At 42.4% G+C, this 24,562-nt stretch overlaps 1 protein-coding gene across 2 annotated transcripts; it reads left to right on the forward strand.

Annotated features, from left to right (window-relative positions):
• The first annotated feature begins 1,143 nt into the window (after nt 1–1,143).
• Nucleotides 1,144–19,852, forward strand: LOC107384075 (DENN domain-containing protein 2A). Of its 2 annotated transcripts, none has more exons than XM_015957111.3 (20): nt 1,144–1,360; nt 2,072–2,122; nt 5,933–6,937; nt 7,012–7,103; nt 9,000–9,094; nt 9,180–9,383; nt 9,847–9,937; nt 10,027–10,077; nt 10,154–10,335; nt 11,686–11,795; nt 11,870–11,939; nt 12,263–12,340; nt 14,942–15,082; nt 15,875–16,023; nt 16,774–16,951; nt 17,061–17,102; nt 17,198–17,303; nt 19,074–19,343; nt 19,425–19,511; nt 19,593–19,852. In XM_015957111.3, the coding sequence occupies exons 2-20, from the start codon at nt 2,085–2,087 to the stop codon at nt 19,622–19,624; spliced, it is 3,021 nt and encodes a 1,006-aa protein (XP_015812597.1). In that variant the 5' UTR covers nt 1,144–1,360; nt 2,072–2,084; the 3' UTR covers nt 19,625–19,852. The 2 variants fall into 2 exon arrangements, with proteins under 2 accessions (XP_015812597.1, XP_015812605.1); XM_015957119.3 differs by having other exon boundaries at nt 10,033–10,077.
• Nucleotides 19,853–24,562: the final 4,710 nt, after the last annotated feature.

Raw genomic sequence — 24,562 nt, forward strand, 5'->3', positions numbered from 1 at the left:
TTTTGTTTGGGTCCATCTGTTGTACGCTTCACCTAAACTCACTCTGGTTTTAGATCTTTTATGGTCGCTCTTTGTCTGAGAAGGATAATGGCATCTTCTGGGCTCAGAAGCAGCTGCTTGTCTTGAGTCCGCCATTTTCCACAGTGCCAGCCTCACGGACTGATTGAAACCCTCTGTTATCTGGTAGATGTAAACATAAACCCAGTGTTGTGCCTATCAAAATAAATATTTGATTAATTTTTAATTAGAAATATAGCTTTTAAAGGAAATACTGCACTGTAATTCTGCACACATCTAATTGCCCCGTGGAGGTATTATTTTTTGGAAATATAGCTTTTTAATAAATTGTTACATCTTCTATGTTTAATTTCAGGTGAAACTTGAAAAATATGAATATGGTACAAAAATCCATTCATTTCAGTAATTCATCTTAGACTGAGAGACCATCTAAAGCAAGGGTGGCCCATCCTGGTCCTGGAGGACCTGTATCCAGCAGGTTTTGTGGATTCATTAGCTGATTAGAGTGTGACACTTTAAGTCTAGACTATTTAATCTTTTAACAATATTCTAATTGTCTGACATTTTGAATGTGGGATTTCCATAAGCTGTAAGCCATCATCATCACAATTAAAACAAACAGTCTTGAAACATCTGGCCTTGCATCTAACGAGTCTATCTCGTGAATTAATTTCCCCTTTTATGTTTAATTACTGAAATAAATTAACTTTTGCAATATATTCTAATTTTTCAAGTTTCACCTGCATTTTCCAAAATGAAATCGTGAGAGTTTACTTCAATGATTAATATGATTTTTTTTCTGGATACTAGTGGAAAAGCTGGACAAAAGAGTAAAATTCTAGAACATTTTTTTAAAATCCATCGTCAGGCCATGGAGGGTGGGCTGACACGCTGCAGCTGCACAAGCAACTGCTGCTCCCAAACAGCTGGAGTAAGAGTTAACACCAAACTCCCATTTCAGCAGGAAGTGATTTATTCCAATGATGTATGACCCCACGCGGTACAAATGTCCCCGCTTCTATGAGATAAAAAATGTGGCATTTTTAGACAGCATCATGGGACGTCCATTCATCCTCCTGGTCCAGCTGTGAGAGAGGCAGACCAGTTTTAAGGGAGGGAGAGAGGGAGGAAGTCGTATCCAGAGTGAAGGGAGCGTGAGGGTGAATGAAGACTAGAGACAGGGAGAAGAATGTCGCTGGTGGGAAACATGAGCTGAATGTTGGAATCGTGTGGTTCAAGACTGTCAGACCTGGATGTACATGTGGTCCACACCAGCGGTTTGGATGCTGCAGCTGCAACGGATACTTTAATTTACACAGCTCAGACTGTACAATGGGTGATGGTGAGTAAGTGGTTCATTTAAAAAGAAAAGTTTGTTTATTAGTGTCAAAGATCTGTGCATATCTTATGCAAAGAAGATTAGATTAAGACTGAGAGTCAAAGATGTTTACCTGGAGCGACAAAAGGATGGATGTCAGCTCTAAGTATTTTACAGCATTCTTTTGTTTAATCAGTAAAGAAAACGTCGGGATTTTGTCTCCTAAACTCCTTTTATCAGTCATCATACATTTGGGCTACATGCCAGTGAAACTAATGACAGCAGCAGTCGCAGATCTGGGAAATTACCAAGCGCTATCTTGGAGGACACTGAACTTTGAAATTTTGAACTCAGAGACATGTGAAAGTATGTGGAGCATGTTAGTCACTCTACAGGTCACAAGTTGACCTCCTGAGAGGACAAAGTGGCAGAAGACGGAGCGTTAGAGGGAAAAAAGAGAAAAGAAGAGTGATTTTAATCACAGAGGAGCCACTTAAACTGCTGAGTGAATTATAAAAGAGTTTGAGGGAGATTTACAGTTTCACTGATTCATACCAGCTGTCCCCAGAACACAAAGATGGAGGTTATGCTAAACATTTAAGTGAAAAAATTTTGACACTGTTAAAAAAAAGACGGATTCTAATTGCTGTGTCGGAATTAAGACCATGAGGAATGGAAAAAGGGTTGAAAGTCAAAACACTAATAGAAGATGCTTCTCTGATTAATTTTTTTCAGGTGTGGAGGAATCATGGAGGTCGCTGGGAGCATCTACTCCTCTGTCAACAGGTCTGTATGGAAGCCCAGAAGTGCCAAATTCTTCAGCATGTTTAAAATAATTTATGTAAACTTTATTTAATCATGAATGACTTGAATTGATGATGTTTTATCAATCAGTCACTTAAGAACAAAAACCTAAAATGGGGTTAAGTAATAAATAAATATAACCGTACAGTGGAAAAAAGAACAGATTTCATTAAACCCCATTGCTGAAACTTTTTTCTTCGATCTGTTAAAAAAAGACCCAGCTCTAGTTTAAAACACAAGACAAGTTAGTTCATACTCACCCAGATTTATTAACGCATGACAACATCATCACAAAGTTGTGTTTTTATTTAGATTTGCTGCAGTGTAAATGGGTGTAGACATCATTACCAAGGTACAAACATTATTTACTACAGCCAGTGGCGGATTTAGCAATTTGGGGGCCCAAGGCGAACACAGACACGGGGCCCCCTTACACTAAAATTTCAACAATCTTATCTTTAACTGGATTTGTGAAACTCTCCCCTCTTCTGACATGAGTTATTTTCACTTTTTATTAGTCCTCCTCTTTTCTCCTGTCTTTCGCTCCCTTTGAGTGTGTAGCGTTATGAATGAATGAACGACGCTATCTCTGCTGATTTTATTCTAGAAGAATCTCTCGAACCTATGGTTAACCACACTGACAAACAGCTTGTGCTAAAACCGTAAAATTCTTTCCCCGGACGTCTCCAGAGGAACGATTTTAGTGTGGAATAACTTCCGGTTTTTCAAAATAAGACATCAAAGTGAAACACAGAGAAAACGATTAATTTTGTTAAAAAATTAGCTCTTTGATGGATTAGGACGGATAGAAGGTGTATCACCTGGTCGGCTCGCCAAATATGTAGATAGTGAAATTAATGATTCTTAAACGATCCCAACTCTCTCTTTTCTTGTCTCTAAGTCAATACAAAGTGTTTGAATAAAACTCCCTGAAGTAAAAACAACCTCTTCTGATTATAAGGGCCCAGTTCATAGATTAATCTCTGGACGTAATAAAAGTGTAAAGAATATACCAACTATATTCCGCTACAAGTGCCTTCAATATTTGCTCTTTTTTCGTCTTCCTGTCAGTGCTCCTGTGCCTTTGCTTTTCTTTTTTTCTTCTACTTTCCGTTTTGGTCTATGTTTTCCTCCCTTTAAACATTTTCTATTGTCTTTCCTTTTCTGCTTCCTTTTGATGTTTACATTAAAAACGACATCACTTTTGGAAGTGGAGATAAAAGCTTTTTTTAAAGCAAGCTGCTTCTTTCTCTTATTGAAGCCACTAGGATAACTCCATTTCATGCTTAATGTTTTCGCTACTGCTTCGAGTTTGTTACGAACGCTCCCGCCTCTCATCTTCTTCATCTGCTTTCTCTCCTTCTGCTTATTTGTGGTCTTATGGCACTTGGAAAACAACAATTTGGTGCATTACTGCCACCAACTGGATTGGAGTGGAATGACTACCAATCACTTCCTGTTTGTGCATTGGCATCTAATAGTCCATTGGGGCATTAACAGAGGGGTGCCAGCAGTCAGGGCTAGGGGCTCCCCAACATAAGGGGGCCCCAGGCGGCCGCCGACCTATGCCTAATGGTAAAACCGCCACTAACTACAGCTTGTTGAGGAGAGTGTGTTCCGGTTTAAAGTGGTAGTACGGTCTTTCATTTAAGATGTACTATGTATGTAACAACCTTTTATCAGTTTATTCTAGTCAGTTGGATTAACTTTTGAAACAATTAAAATAACATATAATTAACTTTTTTCACTCATTAATTTTCTCTAGAATTAATATAAGATGTGAAAGCTGAATCACCCAAATATTCCAGACAATAATTTTTACCTTTATGCCATTCATCAAATCACTCAAAATACGTGAGAATTGTCTTTTTAACATAATTTTTCTCTGCATAGAAGGGGACAAAAATGACATATGCCATCCTAAAGAAATTTTGTTCTACAAACCCAAATGTATAAAAAGTTAGGAGAGTCCAGCAGTAGTTTAAAAATGAAACCAAACGAAGACCTGCCAAGATCAATTAAAGGTGCAATAAGAATGACATAAGAATGAAATCCTGTGGTCAGATTTTAGTACTGTAGTCCATTTTTCTGAACAAAAGTCACTTTCTCACCTTCGTTGCATGAGTTTTATGGCTGTTGCCAGTTATGGATCAGCACTGGAAGTTTCTAGATGACAAATGAAGAAGAGTCATACACAGTGAGTCGAAAAGAAGATAAATACATTGTCATATCTGGTGTTAGCACTCTTGGGTGTTATAAGGTAGGGATCACTTACTACACTTATTACGGTAATATTTCTTCGGCATTAGATGAAGTGTGGTTGTTTGCCGTCTCGCTGTTAGCTTGCTGTTATAGCTCTGAACTAGGACGTAAAAGGACGTAAAATGCCACTATTGTCTAATTTTTCACTTCACACACACATTTCACTGTAAGATCAAGTTGTTGTAATTGAAAAAGTAGCTTGAGATATTTTTAGAGCTGACTATTTACAGATTTCTTGTTAGCATTGTTAGTTCTACGTTAGTTTCTAAGCTGCTTCACCTGATATTAGAGTAGAACAAAATGACGTAATAGCTTCTTAGGGATAGAAGAGATAACTTCTGGGTCGCTCCTGTTGACTGGCTTTGGTTCTTTAAACAACTCTGGAGCGGTTTTCTTGCCAGTGTCGAATTACAAATGCTGACATAGCACTGTTACCTCGGTGCAGCACCTCACAGCTTCACATGCTGTAAACAGTGACTCTAGTTTATTTGAAAGGAGAAAAACGAACGATTTCCCAGCCAGCTGAGCATTAAATCTGTTTCTAATTAACTTTCTGTCCAACATGACTAAAACATTAAACTGTTTTGTGATTATTTCACTGTAAAATTCTTACATATGACTTCTTTAAGTTTAGAGAACAAAGACGCATGGATTTTTTTACCTTCAGATTTGTTTAAATGTTACTTCAACAAGTTGCTTTTATAGTGTAAGATGGCTGCAAATATCATTATCAATGTACAGTGGTGAATATGGCGTAGCATTTAGACTTAAGGAAGAAACAGTGAGTAAGTTCTACATAAACAGGTGTGTTATTTAGTAGACCAAGTCTGAAATCTTTAAGAAGGAAAAGGAACAAAACATCATTATCGTAGCAGTACTTTTTACCTCTAATGGAGCAGGTTTGCAATCAAAGTTTATTTTTAGTGTTATTTCTGAAGAGGAAAAATGTTTTAGAGCTGACACTTTGGCATCTCTTGTCTGAAATGTAATAAGTTACCACAGTGATACACCTGACATAAACATAAGGTTCCCACTCTGAGACACCTACCATGCTTTAGAGTTCAGAACTCCTTTTTATTAATGAAGGATTCCCCAGAAAGTGGGCCACAACTGATCCTTGAGCCTGAGAAAGAAGGAGCTTTTTAATCATCACATCCATGGAAGGTCTGTCAACTTAAGGCTCCCCATTTCCTCTCGTTTATTTATTAAAACTTAACAGACTGATGAAACAGGCCCCGATCCAAGTATGTGTTTATTTAGGAAAGCTGATGAGAAGAAGATGCTCAGTCATATGAGTTCTGTCCTCTGGCATTTACTCACGGGCTCAAGTTTTCCCACCGTCACCAGAAAAAGACTGAGTGTCCCATAACTGGAAGTCCCAGTGACCAAGTGAGAAGTTCAGGAAACTCTGGTGGTTAGGGCCACAGATCGATGCATGGGTGTTACTGCTTTCAAACACTACAAAAAAGCTTTTAGCATTTCAGTAGGGATAAATATGTAAACGTGTGTTTTTTTCCCCTGATCTTTTAGGCTAAAACAAGAAAGGAGAAGAAAACAAGGACGAAACAAGGCCTCAACGCAGCCTTTGACCCCTTTAGAAAACCTGCCCGATCAGAGGGACGAACCACCCACAATGGCTTACCGAAGACAAGCCTGTGATCCAAACAGGAGCGATGGCTCTCTGATGGTAGGAACCAAGCTGTCCTTGTCAAACGGAGGCAACATTAAGAACAAGATTTCCCTCTGGGAGAACAAAGAGTCTACGTCAAGTAGTTTGAGCCAGTGTACCAGCATTAAGAAGACTGAATCCTTGACTACCAGCAGCATCAAAACATTAGACAAGCAGAGCAACGACAGTTGCAGGAAAGCCTTTAAGGACAAACAGGATATTGGAAAGGAAAACCTGGGAAAACCCAGAGAACTGAGGCCTTGCTCACCTGCAGAAACCGGGAAACAACCTCAAGGGGTTAATAGCAGTGCTGGTGACAACCAAATGAAGGACGAGAGAAATGTGAATCACGGAGAAAAGCTTAAGGAAGATGCAAGGCCTTGTTCTCCTTCAGCGACTGAGAAACCGCAGGCAGGGAGGAAAGGGAAAGACAAGAGAGCAGCGGAGCAAACAAGTGAGGAGAAGAAAGCTGTGTTCACCCTCTTTAAGAAGCTGGAAACTTTAGGAGAGAACCACGGGAAAGCTCCTCCAGAGCTTGGGAACTACTTCAGCCCATCAAGCAAGGACAAAAAAGTGGAGATGAAGAAAAACAAATCCGAAAGCTCAACTCTGAGTGGATCTTCTGGAGAAAAGGAGCATCAGGAGAACGTATACACAGAGCCGGGAGCACCACCAATTAATCCGGTCCCCAAACCTCAACGCACCTTCCAGCATCCACCTGCTGGCGTCATGGGAAAGAGTCATGGAGAGGGAAGAGGCCAGAGGAATCTCCCCCCGCTGCCATCCATCTCATCAAATACGTCCTCAAAGCCCCCATCTGGTTTCTACGGGAGACCCAGAGCTGAGAGAGTGCTGGACAGCAACAGGTACAGAAAGGGTTCACAAAATGTTGTCCAGCAAATTTATTTTGTTGTTGGATAACTTCTGTTTCCTTTAACAGAAGGTTGTTTGACTTTGAAGACCTGGGGGGGTCAACCAGCTCTCTCTTCACCTGCTCTCTCTCTCAGGAACATCACTATGAAGACATCGTGGGTCAGACACCTTTACTATGTTTACTACATTTTAAAGTTGGTTTCTCCTTTCTCAACTAGAGCACGTTTTCAGAGAAGGTTTGTGGGTGAAAGCAGCTTTTCACAGAAGGAAGGAAATGTAGCCTAGAAAGGGAACCATTGTAGTCTCAGCAGGTTTACCATTGGCCCAAACAGTTTTAGGTCTGTCCAATCACAGTGATCTATGGTATGTTGAGCAGGCTTAGTGCAAGAGCTGTGATGGAAATAAACTACAAAGATGGCGTAGGCTCAGGAACAATGCACACTTGAGAAAAAGCTTTGGCTTTGACTTTGGACGATTTAGACTTGGGCTTTTCTTCAAGACATGAGCAGATAAAGGCACTTAAGTCATTTATTTTGAAAAAGGATTTGTTATATCTTCTTCTTTAATGTTATATGGCGGACTGCTCCGTTGAATGATTTCCATAGCTATGAGTACGTCCTGTTGTACATTGCTCTGATTGGTCGTAGTGGTGTCCAATTGCATGCAGAGACAATCAGAAAGAAAACCATCAATTCTGCACTATAGAGCTCCGTCTATAGATTGTGCCCAGGCACTATATTCACGTAGGACAGCTTGCTAAGCTAAAGGAAATAGCTTTTGTTTGCAAAATAATACTTGATATACTGCCCCCCCCCCCCCCCCCCGAAAAAAAAGTCGCCAGCAAAGAAAAGGTTAAACACTCAATTCCAAATATTTCTTGGACTGCCTTTAGCTTTGATTATGGTACACATTCGCTGTTGCATAAATTCAGTAAGCTTGTCCAAGCTTGTTATGGTAAAATGCTGGATGGGGTTGCTAGAGTGGTACTAGAAAATTACAGGAAAAATAGTTTTTCTTTTTTGATATGAAGGTATTTTTATTGTTGTATTTTTGGTTTAAAATGGTGCTGCTGTCAGTATTTTACTGTAGAAAAAAATGTTTTTACTCAATGAATCCCGGCATTGCCATCTAGAAGAATGCCCAGACCATCAGGGAAGAAAACATCCATTGATGGAATAACCTAGTCATTCAGTACTTTTAAGTAGTCAGCTGACCTCATTCTTGGAGCACATCCTGTTGCTGAACCTAGACCTGACCACCTGCAGCAACCCCATATCATAGCACTGCCCCCACAGGCTTGTACAGTAGGCACTAGGCATGATGGGTGCTTCACTTCATCTGCCTTTCTTCTTACTCTGATGCGCCCATCACCCTGGAAGATAATATTTGTAGTATATATTTGTTTAGTTAAATCCAAGTGGAGATGTTTTTGGCCAGGCAGTGTTCCACTGAGAACCACTTCGTCGTCACTAGGGTCACAGGCAGCTGGTGCCTTACTCCAGTGGTCATCAGGTGAGAAGTGGGGGACTGTAAAGTTCATCAGTCCATCACAGGGGCACACATAGGCCAACAATCAGTCTTATACCACCATCACTCACATCTAGGGACAATTAATCACCATTTAACCTGACGTGCATGTTTTTAGCCCTTTTGCATTTCAACATCCTGCCTATGGGACAAAACACATCACAGCCATGTGACCCAGATTGTTAGAGGGCTTTAGTCTGTGGGAGGAAACCATAGGACCTGGCGTAAACCCATGCATGCACTGGGAGAACATGCTAACTCCGTGCAGATAGGCAACGCAGGTGGGACTCAAACTAACAACATTCTTGCTGCAAGGCAACAGTGCCACCAACTGCACCACCATGCAGCCCCCATACTCAATGTTATAAAAACTTAAAATCTTAATAAGGGTACTTAAGGTGGGACATGCAATGTTCCTATGGGGGTATCCTACACTCAGATCCACTAAACAAAGAAGGCTCTAATAGATATTTAGTCTAAAAATGAATGGTTGTAATAGGTATTAACATCTAGAATCTCTCTCTGCAGACTTGTCCAATGAGAACCCATATGAGGACATAGAGCTGGACAGTCAGTGCTCACAGCAGTCGTTACCCTCATCTCCTGGTGCAGACATCTCCAAGGTTCCTGAGAACTAAAAATAAACATTAAACAGAAACAACCTGACTTTGGTTAGTGCTACCGAGCATGTTATTATTCTGTTGGTAGGCATCAAGACCTGGTTTCTTCAGACAGAATTCAGCCAGAAGCTTCAAGTTCCTGGACTCGAAGAGAACCAACCAGCAGAACCAAAGAGCTGGAGCGCTTTCATCTCCACCTCAGCTCAGTCCTCCATCTACCCCCACAGGGCCTGAACACAACCAGTGGATGCCCGGAGATCCCTACAGCCGCACCTGCCGCAGGATACCAACAGTTTGTGCTTATATTCCTGTTTAAGAATATTCATAACCAACATGACATTATGTGTTCTATTGAATTTACTTCTGCTTCCTTCCTTTTAATCTTCAACAGTTCTTTTATCTGGGATTTGTCTTTATTTAAAGGCCCAGAATTCCTTTAAGGTTGAATATCTTACTGGTCATTGCCATTCATATCAGCGTTTTCTCAGTATTGTTGAGAGAAGATGGACTGAAATTATCTGGCAAATCTACACAAATAAAGCCATTTCTGTTTGCTAAGCTTGACTAGCTGTTGTGGCCATCATGAATTGGGTTGATTCCAAACATGAATTTGTGGTAGATGTACTTCCAGTGATTATTTTTTGGCAGTTTAATCAAAAGTCGTCCTAAAACCCAAATACTAGTTTTGTTCTCTCAACTGGAGACGGAAAAGGTTGAGTTTTACTTCTTTACAATGAGTGATGTGTTTTCAACAGGTTGTACTGAAGATCAACAGCATTTTTGAGGCTCGGACCAGGAAGAAACATTTGAGAAGAAGTTATTATGCAGACACGAGTTCAGGAAGAGGTCATCCTCTTTTATATGATCCTAAAGAAAAAGAAATGTTTCATTTTATTGTAAAACCAAAAGTGTAAATTTGTGGCTTATTTTCACAGTAACAGATGATTACAGCGACTCTGAAAGTGAAGCTGAAGACAGATTCAGAGGTGAGCTACCACAACATATCCTTGACATCTTTGGTTAACTTTACACATTTAAGCTCCTCCTTCTTCCTGCTGGCAGCCCGTTCCTTACCACGACAGCTGAATAAGGTGAACTACAACTGCTCAAAGCCAAGGAACTGCCATCTGAAGAAGGATCTCCATCAGCGCAAGCTTTTGGAATACTTCCTGGTTGTGTCTCTGCAAAAATCAAAAACAGGTGGCCACTATCTGCCTGAGGTCACACAGCAATTCCCCCCAAAAGTGAGCAACCTAATTCAAGATTTTGGTAACACTTTACAACAGGGGTCCCTTTATTGATGCTACTTAAGTATTAATAAATAGTTTACAAAAAAGTATTACGGAGGCAGTAGATAAATCGTTGAAAGCAAGCAGTATTTTTGTGTTGGAGTAAGATCTTACCAATGGATGCCCACTAGGGTCAAAAAGCCCAGAGGAGTGCAAACTTCAGCAAAATGACAAGCACATCAGACTCAATTTCATCACTGGCAACAAGTGAAGAGGTAAATGTGTAAAACAACAACATTTAAGAACGACGAAAGTTTTGGAACTGTTTGTTACAAATCAGTAAATGCATTTTGTCCTCCTGGGCTCCAGTAGAACGAAACATGGCATCTAATATGGCGTCGCCCAGAGACTTAGACCTGCTCCCATGTATTTTAGACCAGATTTTTATGGTTATGTGTTACAAAGCTGTCAATATTTTTCAACAACTGGGCATCATTTCATTTATTTTCAACAACATTTTGATGGATATTTCCAGAAAGTTTTGGTAAAAATTACACATTGTCTCTTTAAAAGCTGCTTATTATTAATGTTAAAGGTAGACTAGACAGTTTTGCTTGCTTTTAGCACCCCCTTGTGTCCGTTTGAAAAACCAAAAGCAAAATTTACTCTTCACTGTGCGTTCATCGTTTTAACACCTTAATCTAACAGCTGAAATGTCTCCCCAGCCTTCCTTAGTGTTTACCAGAGAGATTCATCACTAAATTAAACAAATCAGCTGCGTTCATGATCTAAAACATGCAGGAAACGTGCTGGACAAAGACTGCAGCGCCAGGCTTATCAACTCCCTTTTTTTAAGCCCAACAGACGTGACCGGCAACTCAGAAGTTTCAAGTGGAATATTCTGGAATATTCTAATCACAGGGGGTGATGGGGCTGGATGGCCTTTCATTAACCCAGTAAAGGGTCCTTTTAGCACGTACAGACTCAAGAAAATAATTTAAATGGTAAATGGCCTGTATTTGATACAGCACCTTCTAGAGTCCTGGAACCCCCCAAGGCGCTTTACAACACAATCAGTCATTCACCCATTTACACACACATTTAAAAATATGATAGAGTTGCATATTGTCTTAAATATTAGGTTATGCACTATTAATCCAACCTCCCCCACCCGGCCTTTTATCCTAACTTTAAGGACACTTAATAGTTATTAATTTTGGGAAAGTTAATAAAAGGATCCTTTGTTTATTCATGCTTAAAATGCACTGACATTAATAAAGGGACACTTATTGTAAAGTGTTTCCAAGATTTAAAAAAAAACTTAAAGAAAAGGTTTGGTTCCCAAATACTTCTTTGATTTTTCAGTTGGAGCGAAGCTTCAAGTTTATGAGGGAGACAGAAGATCAGCTTAAGATCATTCCTCAGTTCTGCTTCCCTGATGTGAAAAACTGGGAGCCTGTGGAGAGCTACCCAAGGTAAACCTTTTCTCACCAGAACTAGAAAACATAAAACTCAAAGTACTAACTCAGCTCTGGCTCCGGTTTCACAGTGAGATGTTCTCCTTTGTTTTGACGGGAGAGGATGGTAGTCGAAGGTTTGGATACTGCCGACGCTTACTGGTAAATGAACACGACCAGAATAAATACGTGTGCTGTTCCTGAACAGTAAGTGGCTGAATACCAACATGGCGGCTGAGTAAATAAACATGCCAAAATAGTCAGTGCGCCTGTGGGAAAACGATCCGTCTCAGAGTAAAGGCGGAAGTGTGTGAGACTGGGAACTGTGTGCTTATGTATCTCCAGAGGATGTGCATGGGTGTTTGTGTTTATGAAAATGTTCCTGTGTTTAGATGGCATTTGTTTAACCAAACATGTTTTGGCTTTAAGCTATAATTCTGTTGTTGCAGAAAAAAGTTACAGTGAATTTTCTCCTATATTTTCAGCCCAGTGGAAAAGGCCAGCGTCTACCTGAAGTCTACTGTATTGTTAGTCACCTTGGCTGTTTCAATTTGTTCTCAAAGGTAGACATCTTTCATCATTACCCCTTTCAAGCTGCTATGGCAAACCTGGAAAACAAGTTAGCCTAAAACATTTTTTTTCATGCCTCTTAACAACCTTCAATGCTCAAACAGTGGTTGGTCGTTGTACCAGGAGTAGCACAAGTAGGCAGAATTCCTTTTACAAGCTTCATTCAACCTGCGTCACATGCAGCAGTCAGTCACTTTGGCCCAATCCCGGTACTCGCACTGCATCCTGCGGTCTTCAGCAAAGAGCACTTAGAGAAAGTGCACAGTAGGGCTTCGAGTGTGTGGTACGCAAGTGTTTAAATAATTGCCGAATTAAGACAGGGAGCATTGCATCATCGATCACAAAGCATGCTGGGATGCTGGTCGCTGTGCAACTTAAAAAAAACTTTATTAGCTTTCAAACAAACAGTTAAATTGAATTATTAAGTTGAATTATTTTTACATTTGTTGCTGCTTTGTCTAAAAGTTTTAGAGCATCAACTAATCATTCTAAAATGAAATATTTTCATTAGAAACTACAGATTTTCAGGAAAGGAAATTGAGCCTGTTCTCCCTCAGCATTGGATTGTGGGTAATATTTCACCCAAGTCCGCATTGATGCAGACTTGGCTGAAGTGCATTTCAAGGGCGCAAAAGGGGCGTGATCAACTTCCAAACGTGAGAAAACGCACACCCTACACACTGGCACCCCTGGTCGGGATTGGGCAATTGAATGGTGCAAGTGTGGAAATGCGAGTATTGGGATTGGGCCTTCCTCTCTTTCTCTCCTACCTACTTTCTCCTCTCCTATCCTATACTGCCCCCAGTGGCAGACACAACACACAGTATAGCTAAAATATATTGTGGAGATTAGCAAAAAACAAAAAGAAAATTACTAAAACGATTCTCTTGCATTTGTCTAAAAACCTCCACCAATAACACGTTTTAGACCGGAAGCAACCATTGAACCATTCGGTTGTCGGTCTTGCCGAACCACCACACTTCTGCATCTCCCTGGGTCCTCCATTCATTACGCATTTGTGTATTTTGCAACAGAGCACCACTGGTGTGCAAGGTTTGCAGCTCAATATTTTCTGAAGAGAAACATCTGGCTGCTACCACTTCAACTTTAGTAAAGAGTCCCAAAAAGAAAAGCACCATTTGAAGTTGTGGGCAACAAAAGAAATTTGGACCTAGAAAAAAGCAACTGGTGTTTAATGGGCTCTCGTTTACCCTGGGAAAGCGGGTTTCCGGTCCCAGCAGACGCAGCCAAGGGATAATACCCGCCAGGAGGGGTCTGTGTTCCATAACCAGTGTTGGGAGTAACGCGGTACAAAAGTAATTAATTACTGTAATGCTTGCTTTTTGCTGTAATGTGGTGATGTAAGGCATTACAGGGAAAGAAAATGGTAATATTTACTCGGTACAATTGTCAGTAATGCGGTAATTACAATGCATTTTTAACCCCAGAATCAAGACGTGGGTTTCCTAAAAATTCAAATTGCGGGAAGCCTGAAAAAAGATCCAGTATCTACATATATTACGTCATTCGTGGACTCAGCTTTGCGGGCGTTCTATGAGCAGAGAGGACGCAGTGGTAATGGCTCAAATACTCCAGCTGCGTCCTGCGCGCGGCCGCTGTTATATTCACAAAATCGCTCCACCAAAACAAAATAATTCGTTTTGATCGTTTATATCCGCCCATATTCTCTGGTACTTCATGTACTTTTCAGCTGAGTTCATAATCTGTGCCCCGGTGATTTCAACTCATGGCTGCTGGAGCGCAGCGCACATTAAGCTTTTTATTTATTTATTTATTTGCATTTGGTAGATCCCTTTGGCTGATTAATTAGAAAGGAGGAAATCTAGGAAACAGTTTTTCTGAAAGACTGAGAAAAGATGCAGCATGCAGGAAGGTTAGAGAGAGAAAGGGCAGGAAATTATTCAAATAAAACCAAGAAAACAAAACAAAGTGCTTGAAAAGAAAAAAGTAGGTAGATTTATCCCCAGTACACATTTTTACCAGTGAAAAGCAATAATAAATAAGCATTTAATATTTATACATGTGATAGAATCAGATCACCCCAGAAGTCAGTCTCACATCCAGGGCCGTATCAAGGCATTTGGGGACCAAGGCAAATATAGGCTTGGAGCCCCCACCACCTCACTCCCTGTTCAGTTAATCTAAGATGGCAGCATGCAGAGAGTGCAGTTTGTTGTTGCTTTTATTTAATAAAGAACTGTTATCATATCTGACTGTTTTTAACAGCAATCCTAGCTCAGACACCACATCACTTTCCACATATATGTCATGAGTTCACTGAGCATCAGATTACCAGATTCATATTGAAATTGTTTTGGTGAAAGTAACTTAAAGTAATGCAAAAGTAGTGTAATGCCTTACATTTTAAAATCAGTAATATTGTAATGTAATGAATTACTTTAAAATGAGGGTAACAAGTAATAAATAATGCATTACAGTTTTGAAGTAACTTGCCCAACACTGCCCATAACCTTGTTTGCATTCAAAACCTAGCTGGTTTGCAGGTTTGCAATAGCAGCTTTAACTAATTTTGAATATCAGATAAACCATATGCATTATTGTGTGAATGGTAGGTGTTGGATGAGGTAGAAAGGCGGCGGGCTTTGTCTCCTGCCCTGGTGCAGCCATTTATGAGAGCCATCATGGAAGCCCAGTTTCCAGCTCCTGGCAGAACCATCAGCATCAAAACCTTTCTCCCTGGCTCTGGCACTGAGGTGAGAAACACCAAAACAGGGGCCACAGATGGTTACCATGGCAGCCTAAATAAGCCACTCATGGTTACCATGGTGTCTTTAATGAGCTCCTGGTTGTTACCATGGTAGATTGGTAATTCTCAGTAAAGCAATAAGAAATGGAACAGCTTATTTACTTTAAAGAGCAAGTCACCCTTTACAAGAAGCGTACTCCACTCCCACTTCATGTTTGAAAAATGCAACAAATGCTGTTGCCTAGAAAGACCGAGAGGGTGGAGCCACTAACAAATACACACACTCACGACATTGTGACATCATAATATACCAGTTTACATCATAGCATACCTCTTAACCAATAGCGGTGGCAGATTTAAATTCAAATGTAGTGCAGAGTTTTTACCTGACAACGGCACAACACTGCCAGTTTCAGGCAGAAAATTTAAATTTTAACTAAAATACACTAAAGTGCAAAACTATTGACTACACGTGTCTGCAGCACGATTAGACACGCATTTATATAGTTTATCAGAAACAAATAGTTGATTTGGGGGTGACTTGCTCTTTAAGTAGGAAGAATATTTAAATACAGTAAAAATAATTGTAAATATGGTAGAATAGAACCATAGAAATAGAATAGAAGTGTTTTCTCTGCATTCTGATAACCCCATTAAATAATGCATTAAAGTAATATGAGTAAATAAATACACTTTTTTTTTCTAGACCCTCATATAAACAGTTTGTATATCCTATTTTGTATAACCCAGTTCAGACCCCAGAAACTGAGCAAACATAAGCTTTACATTAATTTTGCAGGTGATGGAGCTGTGTCGCCCCCCCGACTCTCATCTGGAACACGTGGACTTTGAATGCCTGTTCTCCTGTTTGGGTCTGCGATTGCTCCTTAGGGTGTTTGGCTCGCTACTGCAGGAAAGACGGGTCATCTTCACTGCTGACAAGCTAAGGTTTCACTTTAATAAACCCTTGGTGTTATTACCGCTTCTGAATGTGTTAAACTGAACACCCGTCATCCAATGTTTATGTAATGACGAAAAAGGCTAATATTAGCCTAAAACAGCAGGAAGGTTTTCATCATGACGTCTGATAACATGTGGGTGGTCCAGACCCACTTTTCAAAATAAATGTAGGAATCTCAGGGATTCTTGGATCACACCAGAGATATTTAGAGGACAGCATGTTCGGTTGTTGCCGCACAAGGACCAGTTTGTTTGTTCAAGTCAGTGGCAGTCAGAAAAATTTGTCACGGTTGAAGTTTTAGAATGCCAGGACCATTGACGTCAGTAAACACAGCCCTTGTTTTCTGTCTGGGAACTGTGGCTTTAGGGAATTATCAATTCAGGACTGCATTAAGACTTTGTCCCCCTCATATGGTGGGAATGAGTCAGTAGTAGTAGTGGAAACAGCAAAAACCAGCTTCTTGTTTCTGTAAAACTCAAGGCTAAGGACATGAGCAACGTGCAGCTTATCACAACTAGAACCCTGTATCAGGGATGAGACCAGGATCACACTTTTCATTACATCTGTTATACTTAATGGAGATGCTTAAAAAATAATTCTCATTCGTTTTTTATTTTCATGTGTTTTTCATTTGTCTTGCAAGATAGAAAAAAAATCACTTAAAGTACCAAGATAAATCCTAACTACACCTAACTGCTCGTTTCTGATTGCTGTTGTTTCTTTTTTTTTACCTACAGCACTCTCTCCCAGTGCTGTCATGCTGTTGTGGCGTTGCTTTACCCGTTCGTATGGCAACACACTTACATCCCCGTGCTTCCTTCTGCTATGCTCGACATTGTCTGCACCCCTACCCCTTTCATCGTCGGCATGTTGTCCAGCTCCCTGCCCCAGCTTAGTGAGCTACCCTTAGAGGAGGTCAGAAGGGGGAGATCTGCAATAACACATTACTGTGGTTCTCGAGACTTACTTGTGCAGATGGGAGATCAGGACTTTGTTCAATGTAAATTCCTTCATCTTTGTACAGGTTCTCATTGTGGATCTTGAGAATAATCGATTTCTAAGACAGGTAAACCTTTAGTCTAGAATTCTAGAATCTGAACGATTATTTTATGATTTGGCTGTTTTATAAACACCTTTGCTTCCTTTTTCTGTCACTTTTAGCTGGATGACGAGGACTCAATCCTTCCCTTTAAGCTTCAGTCAGCCTTGGAGAACATTCTGGAAAGGAGAAGAGAACTTGCTAATGAGCGAGGCGCAGATACAAGCAGTGAGAAAAAGTCATGCTCTATTTTTATAACGGGTCTTTTCCACCAGTACTTAGTCAGTACGGCTCATCTCGGTTCAGCCCGGTTACAAGGCGTTACCACCAGTGATGGATACCAGGTTGCCGTCTCTTTGTCAGTGCCTGCTAGAGATGGTTACAAGTGCACAGAGCTGGACCAGAAATGCAACTTTGAAGAATGTCAGCCACTGACTGGCTAGGGGGTGGAGTCACTAGCTTGTTTAAAAAAATAATGGCTTTGGTCATTCATAAGTAGTCAGACTGTGGCAGTAATGTGGCGTGATCATGTGTTTTTACATGAAAGATTACACAATGGCAGTTCAACGCCAGGATCACATCAGCTGCGAAACGCCGCGAAGCAGATCGCTCACGAGATACGCACGTTTCCCGCTGCTCTGTTCACATCAGGCGAGAATTTTCAACGAGCGCTTCTGTGTTTTCCAACCCCTCCCACCCCACCGCCCGTGCCCTTGCTGTTAGTGTGTGTGTGTGTGTGTGTGTGTGTGTGTGTGTTTGTTCATTTTCATCTCTCTAGTCTGTTTAGATGCACAAAAATGCTCACTTTTATTAATCGTAGTGTTTCATTTAGAAATATGTCTTTATTTTGATACATTTACCGGCCTGCCTCTTTTGTTTTGGTTTGACTTCCTGCCAAAATTGACACGGCTCACTCACGACTCGTGAATAAATGGTGGCGGATGGCTGCTTCTACTGAGCCAAGATCCTCTGGAGGTTTCTTCCTGTTAAAAGGGAGTTTTCCTCTCCACTGTCGCCACATGCTTGCTTACTATGAGGATTGCTGTAAAGACACTGACACTAGTCAGTGACTCGATGCAATCTGCTGGGTTCCTTTATATAGGAAACTTTTGACTGATTGGCTTAATGAAATAAACTGTATTGGAATGTTTACTTTGGAAAGTGCCTTGAGACAACTCTCGTTGTGATTTGGCGCTATATGAATAAACTGAATTGAATTGATCTTCATTCAGAAGTTTGGCATTGCGGTAATCAAGTTGGCGGTAAGAATGCCACAATATTCCCACTTTGCCTTGCCGCAACGGCCCATTCAAAAGACATACCGCAGCGACAGTATTACCCTAATTTGACGCCAGAGTGTTCCACCTTGAGGTCTTTTTCATGTCTATTCCTTTCAATGTCCTCCATCAGTGACTTGTGTTGTAGTTTTGTGTCACATTTAGATTACCTCACGTAATTTGTCAAACTCTGGGGGCTGCCCTGGTTTGACGATCACCTGCTAGAGACAATTCTAAGTTTCAATGTAAAACCACCCTTACCCTTAGAGTTAAGTGAAGCTGAGCTGAGAGGTGCAAAAGGACCATAAATGTTTTTTAACGTGTGCTTGGAGTATTCTGAGGCTCTGGTATAGCTAGGTAGTGGCACAAATCCATGCTCAATACTCATCCATCCATTTTAATCGGTTTATCTGGGGTCGGGTTGGGTCGCAGGGGCAGCAGCCTAAGCAGAAAAGCCCAGACTTCCCTCTCTCCATCTACTTGGGCCAGCTCCTCAGGGGGAATCCCAAGGTGTTCCCTGGCTAGCCGAGAAACAATAGTCCCTCCAGTGTGTCCTCGGTCTTCCTTTGGGTCTCCTCCTGGTTCGACATGCCTGGAAAACCTCACCAGGGAGGCCTCCAGGAGGCAACCTAACTAGATGCCTGAGCCACCTCAACTGGCTTCTCTCACCTCATGCTCAATGCACATCTCTAAAAATGGACTTGTCTTTATGTTTCTCCAGACTCCGGTCAACTTAGCACCGTGGTGTCTGAGTGCTTCGTCCGCTTCTTTGTAGAGCTAGTAGGACACTATCCACTCTTCATCACCGGTGAACGGGAGGATGGCTACTCCTCCTCATCCTCCTCCCCTGCTTCTTGCTCGTTCCAGCGTGACGGTTTTCGGAAAGCGATCCCATCCAAGGCCATGCGTCGCTTCTTGGAGGTCTTCATGGAGACTCAGATGTTTGGTTGGTTTATCCAGGAGAGGGAGCTCCACAGACAGGCTCTAAGAGGTACTGAATCAGGAAGTATTATTCATGCCTGGGAAAATGGTTAACTGCTTCATTTATTTAAAAAATTCATTTACCATACAGGCCTCTTTGAAGTAAGAGTCCAGGAGTATTTGGACTCTATCTGTGAAAATGAACATCGGAGGGTAAACAGGTTTCTTAAAGGCTTGGGTAAGGATCAGTCAGAGATTATTAAATGTATACTCAAACAAACTTACGTCCTAATGCTTTTTTGCTTCTCAATTTTTCCAGGAAACAAAATGAAATTTCTTTCCAAGAAATAATGGAAAGGCAGAATATAAGGAAAGCACTCCGACAAAGTGGAGCTTGATCGCCTGCTGATTGAACAAACAAATTAATGGTGTTTTCAACATGCCCTGCTTCCTCAGTCTTGCCAGTAAAGGATGCTGGGAATGCCCCCAAGACCATTATGGGGGCTGTGGTATTGCTGACTCATGATGAGGATGCTGCTGGATGCCATAAAGATGAAGAAAGTTTGGGAATATGGACATGCATACACTTCAGTTCCTCATCTGTGGATTTCTCAAGTAAATTCTTGCTGTTTTGCATTAGGTTGGTAAACTGAAGGACTCACAGGCTTAAATGTTCATAGTGGTGGTGTGTTGTAGTTCCAGCAGGGGGCAGTAGCATATTTTCTCTGACAAGATGATCTTGATAATGGTGTCTGCCCCCAAAACCGTTACACAAATTGTCTTTGTGCTTTAGTGTTCTTTTATTCATAGCAATGACCACAACAGCTCTGCAAAGACTAGTTTTGATGTGGTGACCTGTTGTCTTGATGTTGTAGTGTATGTTTTCTTGGTCATAAATTCCCATGTGCCATAAAAGCACTTCATTACACGATTTTAGAAGTCTTTGGTTTCAACCTTCTGTTTGGACTCTTAGGATGATTAAATGACTTTGTGGGAAATAAAAGTTATATCCAGCCTCTCTAAATTTTACAATATGTGTTTTACTGAGCTCTGGAAACTGCCATGGGAGTCGTGTCCCCCTCAGATCTAAAATAACATTTAACCATTTGGATATACAGTATTTGGTGTTTTTATTATGAGGATCTTTGAATTAGGATGCTTTACTATTCTGAGTCAGAGTGCAAAGCAGACACAACACTCACTGGGCCCTAACCTATGAACAAGTCTACACACATCTACTTACTCACCTGCTTTCCTTACACACAGACCCACAGAGTGAAAATGCTGATCAGCGTCTACAAACTCAAAGACATTTGGTTAGTGACAGTCAGCACTGCTAGGATGCAAGCATAGGTTAGGTATCTGACTAGAGTTCAAAAATTTAATTTTAGCCCACTGAGCTCACTGTTAAGAACAGGGATGTTGTGAACATTTCAACATCTAACCTAACATTTTCACATTCAATTAAAATCCCAAAAGTACTAAGAATTGTTTGAATGGACAGAACCGAAACATTCCCCAGGTAATGATTTCAGTATTGAGCTATTTTTAATAATCCACCTCCAGTTACTGTTCTTTATAATTGCTACTGTGTTATATATATATATATATATATATATATATATATATATGTATATGTATATTCAGTTGTGGTCCTCCTTGAACCGTCACCTTATCATGGTGGAGGAGTTTGAGTGCCCTAATGATCCTAGGAGCTATGTTGTCTGGGGCACTTGGTGCCCCTGGTAGGGTCTCCCATGACCAGTGGGTCTTAGGTGAAGGGTGAGACAAAGAACAGTTCAGAAGATCTTTCATGGACGTAAAAACAGAGTCGAAGTACCCGGCCCGGAGGGTTACCGGGGTCCCACCCTGGAGCCAGGCCTGGGGTTGGGGCTCGTGAGCGAGCGCCTGATGGCCGGGCTTTCACCCATGGGGCCTGGCCAGGCCTTGGTGGTCCGATCCCCGGATAAGGAAACTGGTTATTGGGACATGGAACGTTACCTCGCTGGCGGGGAAGGAGCAGGAGCTTTTGGCAGAGGTTGAGCGGTACCGGCTAGATATAGTCGGACTCACCTCGACACATAGCATTGGATCTGGAACCCAAGTCCTTGTGAGGGGTTGGACACTCTCCTTTGCTGGAGTTGCTCCGGGTGAGAGGCGGAGGGCTGGGGTTGGCTTTTTGTTAGCCCCAAGACTCTCTGCCTGAGTGTTGCGGTTTACCCCGGGGGACGAGTGGGTAGCTTCCCTGCGCCTTCGGGTCGGGGAACGGGTCCTGACTGTTGTTTGTGCTTATGCGCCAAATATCAGTTCAGAGTACCCACCCTTTTTGGGACGAGCGCTAGATAGTGCTCCATCAGGGGACTCCAATGTCCTGCTGGGGAACTTCAATGCTCATGTGGGCAATGACAGCATGACCTGGAGGGGTGTGATTGGAAGGAACGGCCCGCCTGATCTGAACTCGAGTGGTGTTTCGTTATTGGACTTCTGTGCAAGCTGCAGTTTGGCTATAACGAACACCATGTTCAAACATAAGGATGCCCGTCGGTACACTTGGTACCAGGGCAGCCTAGGACGCAGGTCAACGATAGACTTTGTAGTCGTATCATCTGACCTGCGGCCGTATGTTTTGGACACCGAGTGAAGAGAGGAGCGGAGCTGTCAACTGATCACCACCTGGTGGTGAGTTGGATCAGATGGCAAGGGAACATGCCACGTAGACCTGGCAGACCCAAACGCATAGTGAGGGTCTGCTGGGAATGCCTGGCAGAAGAACCTGTCAAGACGGTCTTCAACCCCCACCTCCAGCAGAGCTTTGACCGCGTCTCGAGAGCAGTGGGGGACATCGACTCTGAGTGGGTCTTGTTCCACTCTGCGATTGATTAGGCGGCTGTTGCTAGCTGTAGTCACAAGGTGGTCGGTGCCAGTCGTGGTGGCAACCCCTGCACCCGCTGGTGGACACCAGAGGTTCGGGGAGCCATCAGGCTGAAGAAGGAGGCCTACAGGGCGTGGCTGGTCTGTGGGTCTCCGGAGGCAGCAGACGGGTATCAGATAGCCAAGCAGGGTGCAGCAGTGGCAGTTGCCAAGGCAAAATCTCGGGCGTGGGAGGAGTTTGGTGAGGACATGGAGAAAGACTATTGATCGGCGCCAAAGAGGTTCTGGCAAACTGTCCGGCGCCTCAGGAGAGGAAGGCAGCAACTCGCTCACACTGTTTACAGTAGGGATGGGGAGCTGCTGACGTCAAATGGGGCTATAGAGCTCCGGGAGTTGACGTCACTTCTCCCGGCATGAAACAGTTAAAATCGAAACGGTGCCATCTTGGCAGGCAGAAGCCCGCAGCTGGGCTATTTGTTATTGTCAGAAAACTCAATCAAATGGGAAATATGGTAGATTCCTGTTATACCCCAGGATGTCAGAACAGAAGCGGACGACATAAGGGATGAGCCTTCTACAGGATTCCCCAAGATCCGGAACGCTGCAAACGTTGGATCATTGCAATAAAACGCGCTAGTGACCGGGCTAAAATGAAACTGTGGGAGGGATCCCAAGAGTAAAGGTTTTTGCTTATGCAGCGACCACTTCATATCAGGTACTTAAACCAACGTTTCCTCAACTGTATATAGTATTTATTTTAAATGCTTTTATTAAGATTCTTAATGGGCTTCCTAAACTTATTTTGGCGTGGCTTTTTCTGTCTTATTACTCATAGCAACAAGTAAACATCAAGTTAAACGTTGCCTCATGATTTCTGCGTGCTGCCGTTTACGTGTTTTATGATCACAGCAGTTAACCAGCTAAGTTGTATTTAATTTTAAAGCAATGGTTGATCAATTGTCAGATCACACATAAAAAGCACTTTGGATTGCTATTATCTGTCTCACCAAGACAGATCTCAGACAGATCCTGGGACGCTCATGCCTGACATATTTATTTTATTCACGGAAAAAAATCAGACTAGTGATTTCTCTTGGCGTTCAGTTTATACATTCAAACAGCACAGCACTCTATTTAAACTTCTTACGTGTAAATCTGTGTTATTTGTCTATCCATCAATCCGCTTACCCGGAGTCGGGTCGCAGGGGCAGTAGCCTAAGGCGAGAGGCCCAGACTTCCCTCTCCCCAGCCACTTAGGCCAGCTCCTCCAGGAAATCCCAAGGCATTCCCTGGCCAGGTCCGCTCCGACAGCTTCTGGCGTTTTTAAAAAGTATCCCAGGGGCATGGCAAGGGTCGGAGATGTTTAGTCTATTTGATTTCTGACTATATAAAATAATTTCTTTGGTTTTAAAGTGTGAAGTAAACTCAGACGGAGTAAAATCCATGCCAATCCTGTTCATTTTGTTTACCTTTGTTGCCTGCCAATATGGCCTCTACTCTCTGAGAGTCACGTGATGTCCGGAGCTCTAAAGTCGGGCGGTGGAAAGAATACTTTGAGGAGCTCCTCAATAACACCTACACGCATTCCGAGGAGGAGCCAGAGCCGGGAGACCTGGGGATGGACTGTCCAATCTCTGGGGCAGAAGTTGCTGAGGTAGTCAAACAACTACACAGCGGCGGAGCCCGGAGGTGGATGAGATTCGTCCTGGGTATCTCAAGGCTATGGATGTAGTAGGGCTGTCGTGGTTGACACGTCTCTGCAACATTGCGTGGGCATCAGGGACCATTCCTGTGGAGTCGCAGACCGGGGTGGTGACCCCATCTTTAAGAAGGGTGACCAGAGGGTGTGTTTCAACTATAGGGTGATCACACTCCTCAGCCTCCCTGGAAAGGTCTACTCCAAGGTACCGGAGAGGAGGGTCCGGTCGATAGTTGAATCTCAGATTGAGGAGGAGCAATGTGGTTTTCGTCCTGGCCGTGGAACTGTGGACCAGCTCTATACCCTTGCAAGGGTGATGGAGGGGGCATGGGAGTTTGCCCAACCAATCCACATGTGTTTTTGTGGATTTGGAGAAGGCTTTTGACCGTGTCCCCAGGGGCACCCTGTGGGGGACGCTCCAGGAGTAAGGGGTGGGTGGCCTTTTGTTAAGGGCCATTCAGTCCCTTTACCAGAGGAGCATGAGTTTGGTCCGCATAGTCGGTAGTAAGTCGGACCTGTTCCCAGTGAGGGTTGGACTCCGCCAGGGCTGCCCTTTGTCACCAGTTCTGTTCATTACCTTTATAGACAGAATTTCTAGGCGCAGCCGTGGTGTGGAGTGTGTCGAGATTGGTGGCAGGAGAATCTCGTCTCTGCTTTTTGCGGATGATGTGGTCCTCCTAGCTTCATCCAGCTCTGACCTTCAGCTCTTGATTGGTAGG

This window comes from Nothobranchius furzeri, chromosome 1 (assembly GCF_043380555.1).
Source record: "Nothobranchius furzeri strain GRZ-AD chromosome 1, NfurGRZ-RIMD1, whole genome shotgun sequence".
Taxonomy (NCBI): Eukaryota; Metazoa; Chordata; class Actinopteri; order Cyprinodontiformes; family Nothobranchiidae; genus Nothobranchius; species Nothobranchius furzeri.

Bases quoted from the DNA above. Each gene is read 5' to 3' on its own strand.
- LOC107384075 (XM_015957111.3), top strand. From the start codon at position 2,085: ATGGAGGTCGCTGGGAGCATCTACTCCTCTGTCAACAG. The intron at 6,938-7,011 runs GTACAGAAAGGG...TTCCTTTAACAG, and splicing joins AGAGTGCTGGACAGCAACAG to AAGGTTGTTTGACTTTGAAG. The intron at 19,344-19,424 runs GTACTGAATCAG...TTTACCATACAG, and splicing joins CCACAGACAGGCTCTAAGAG to GCCTCTTTGAAGTAAGAGTC.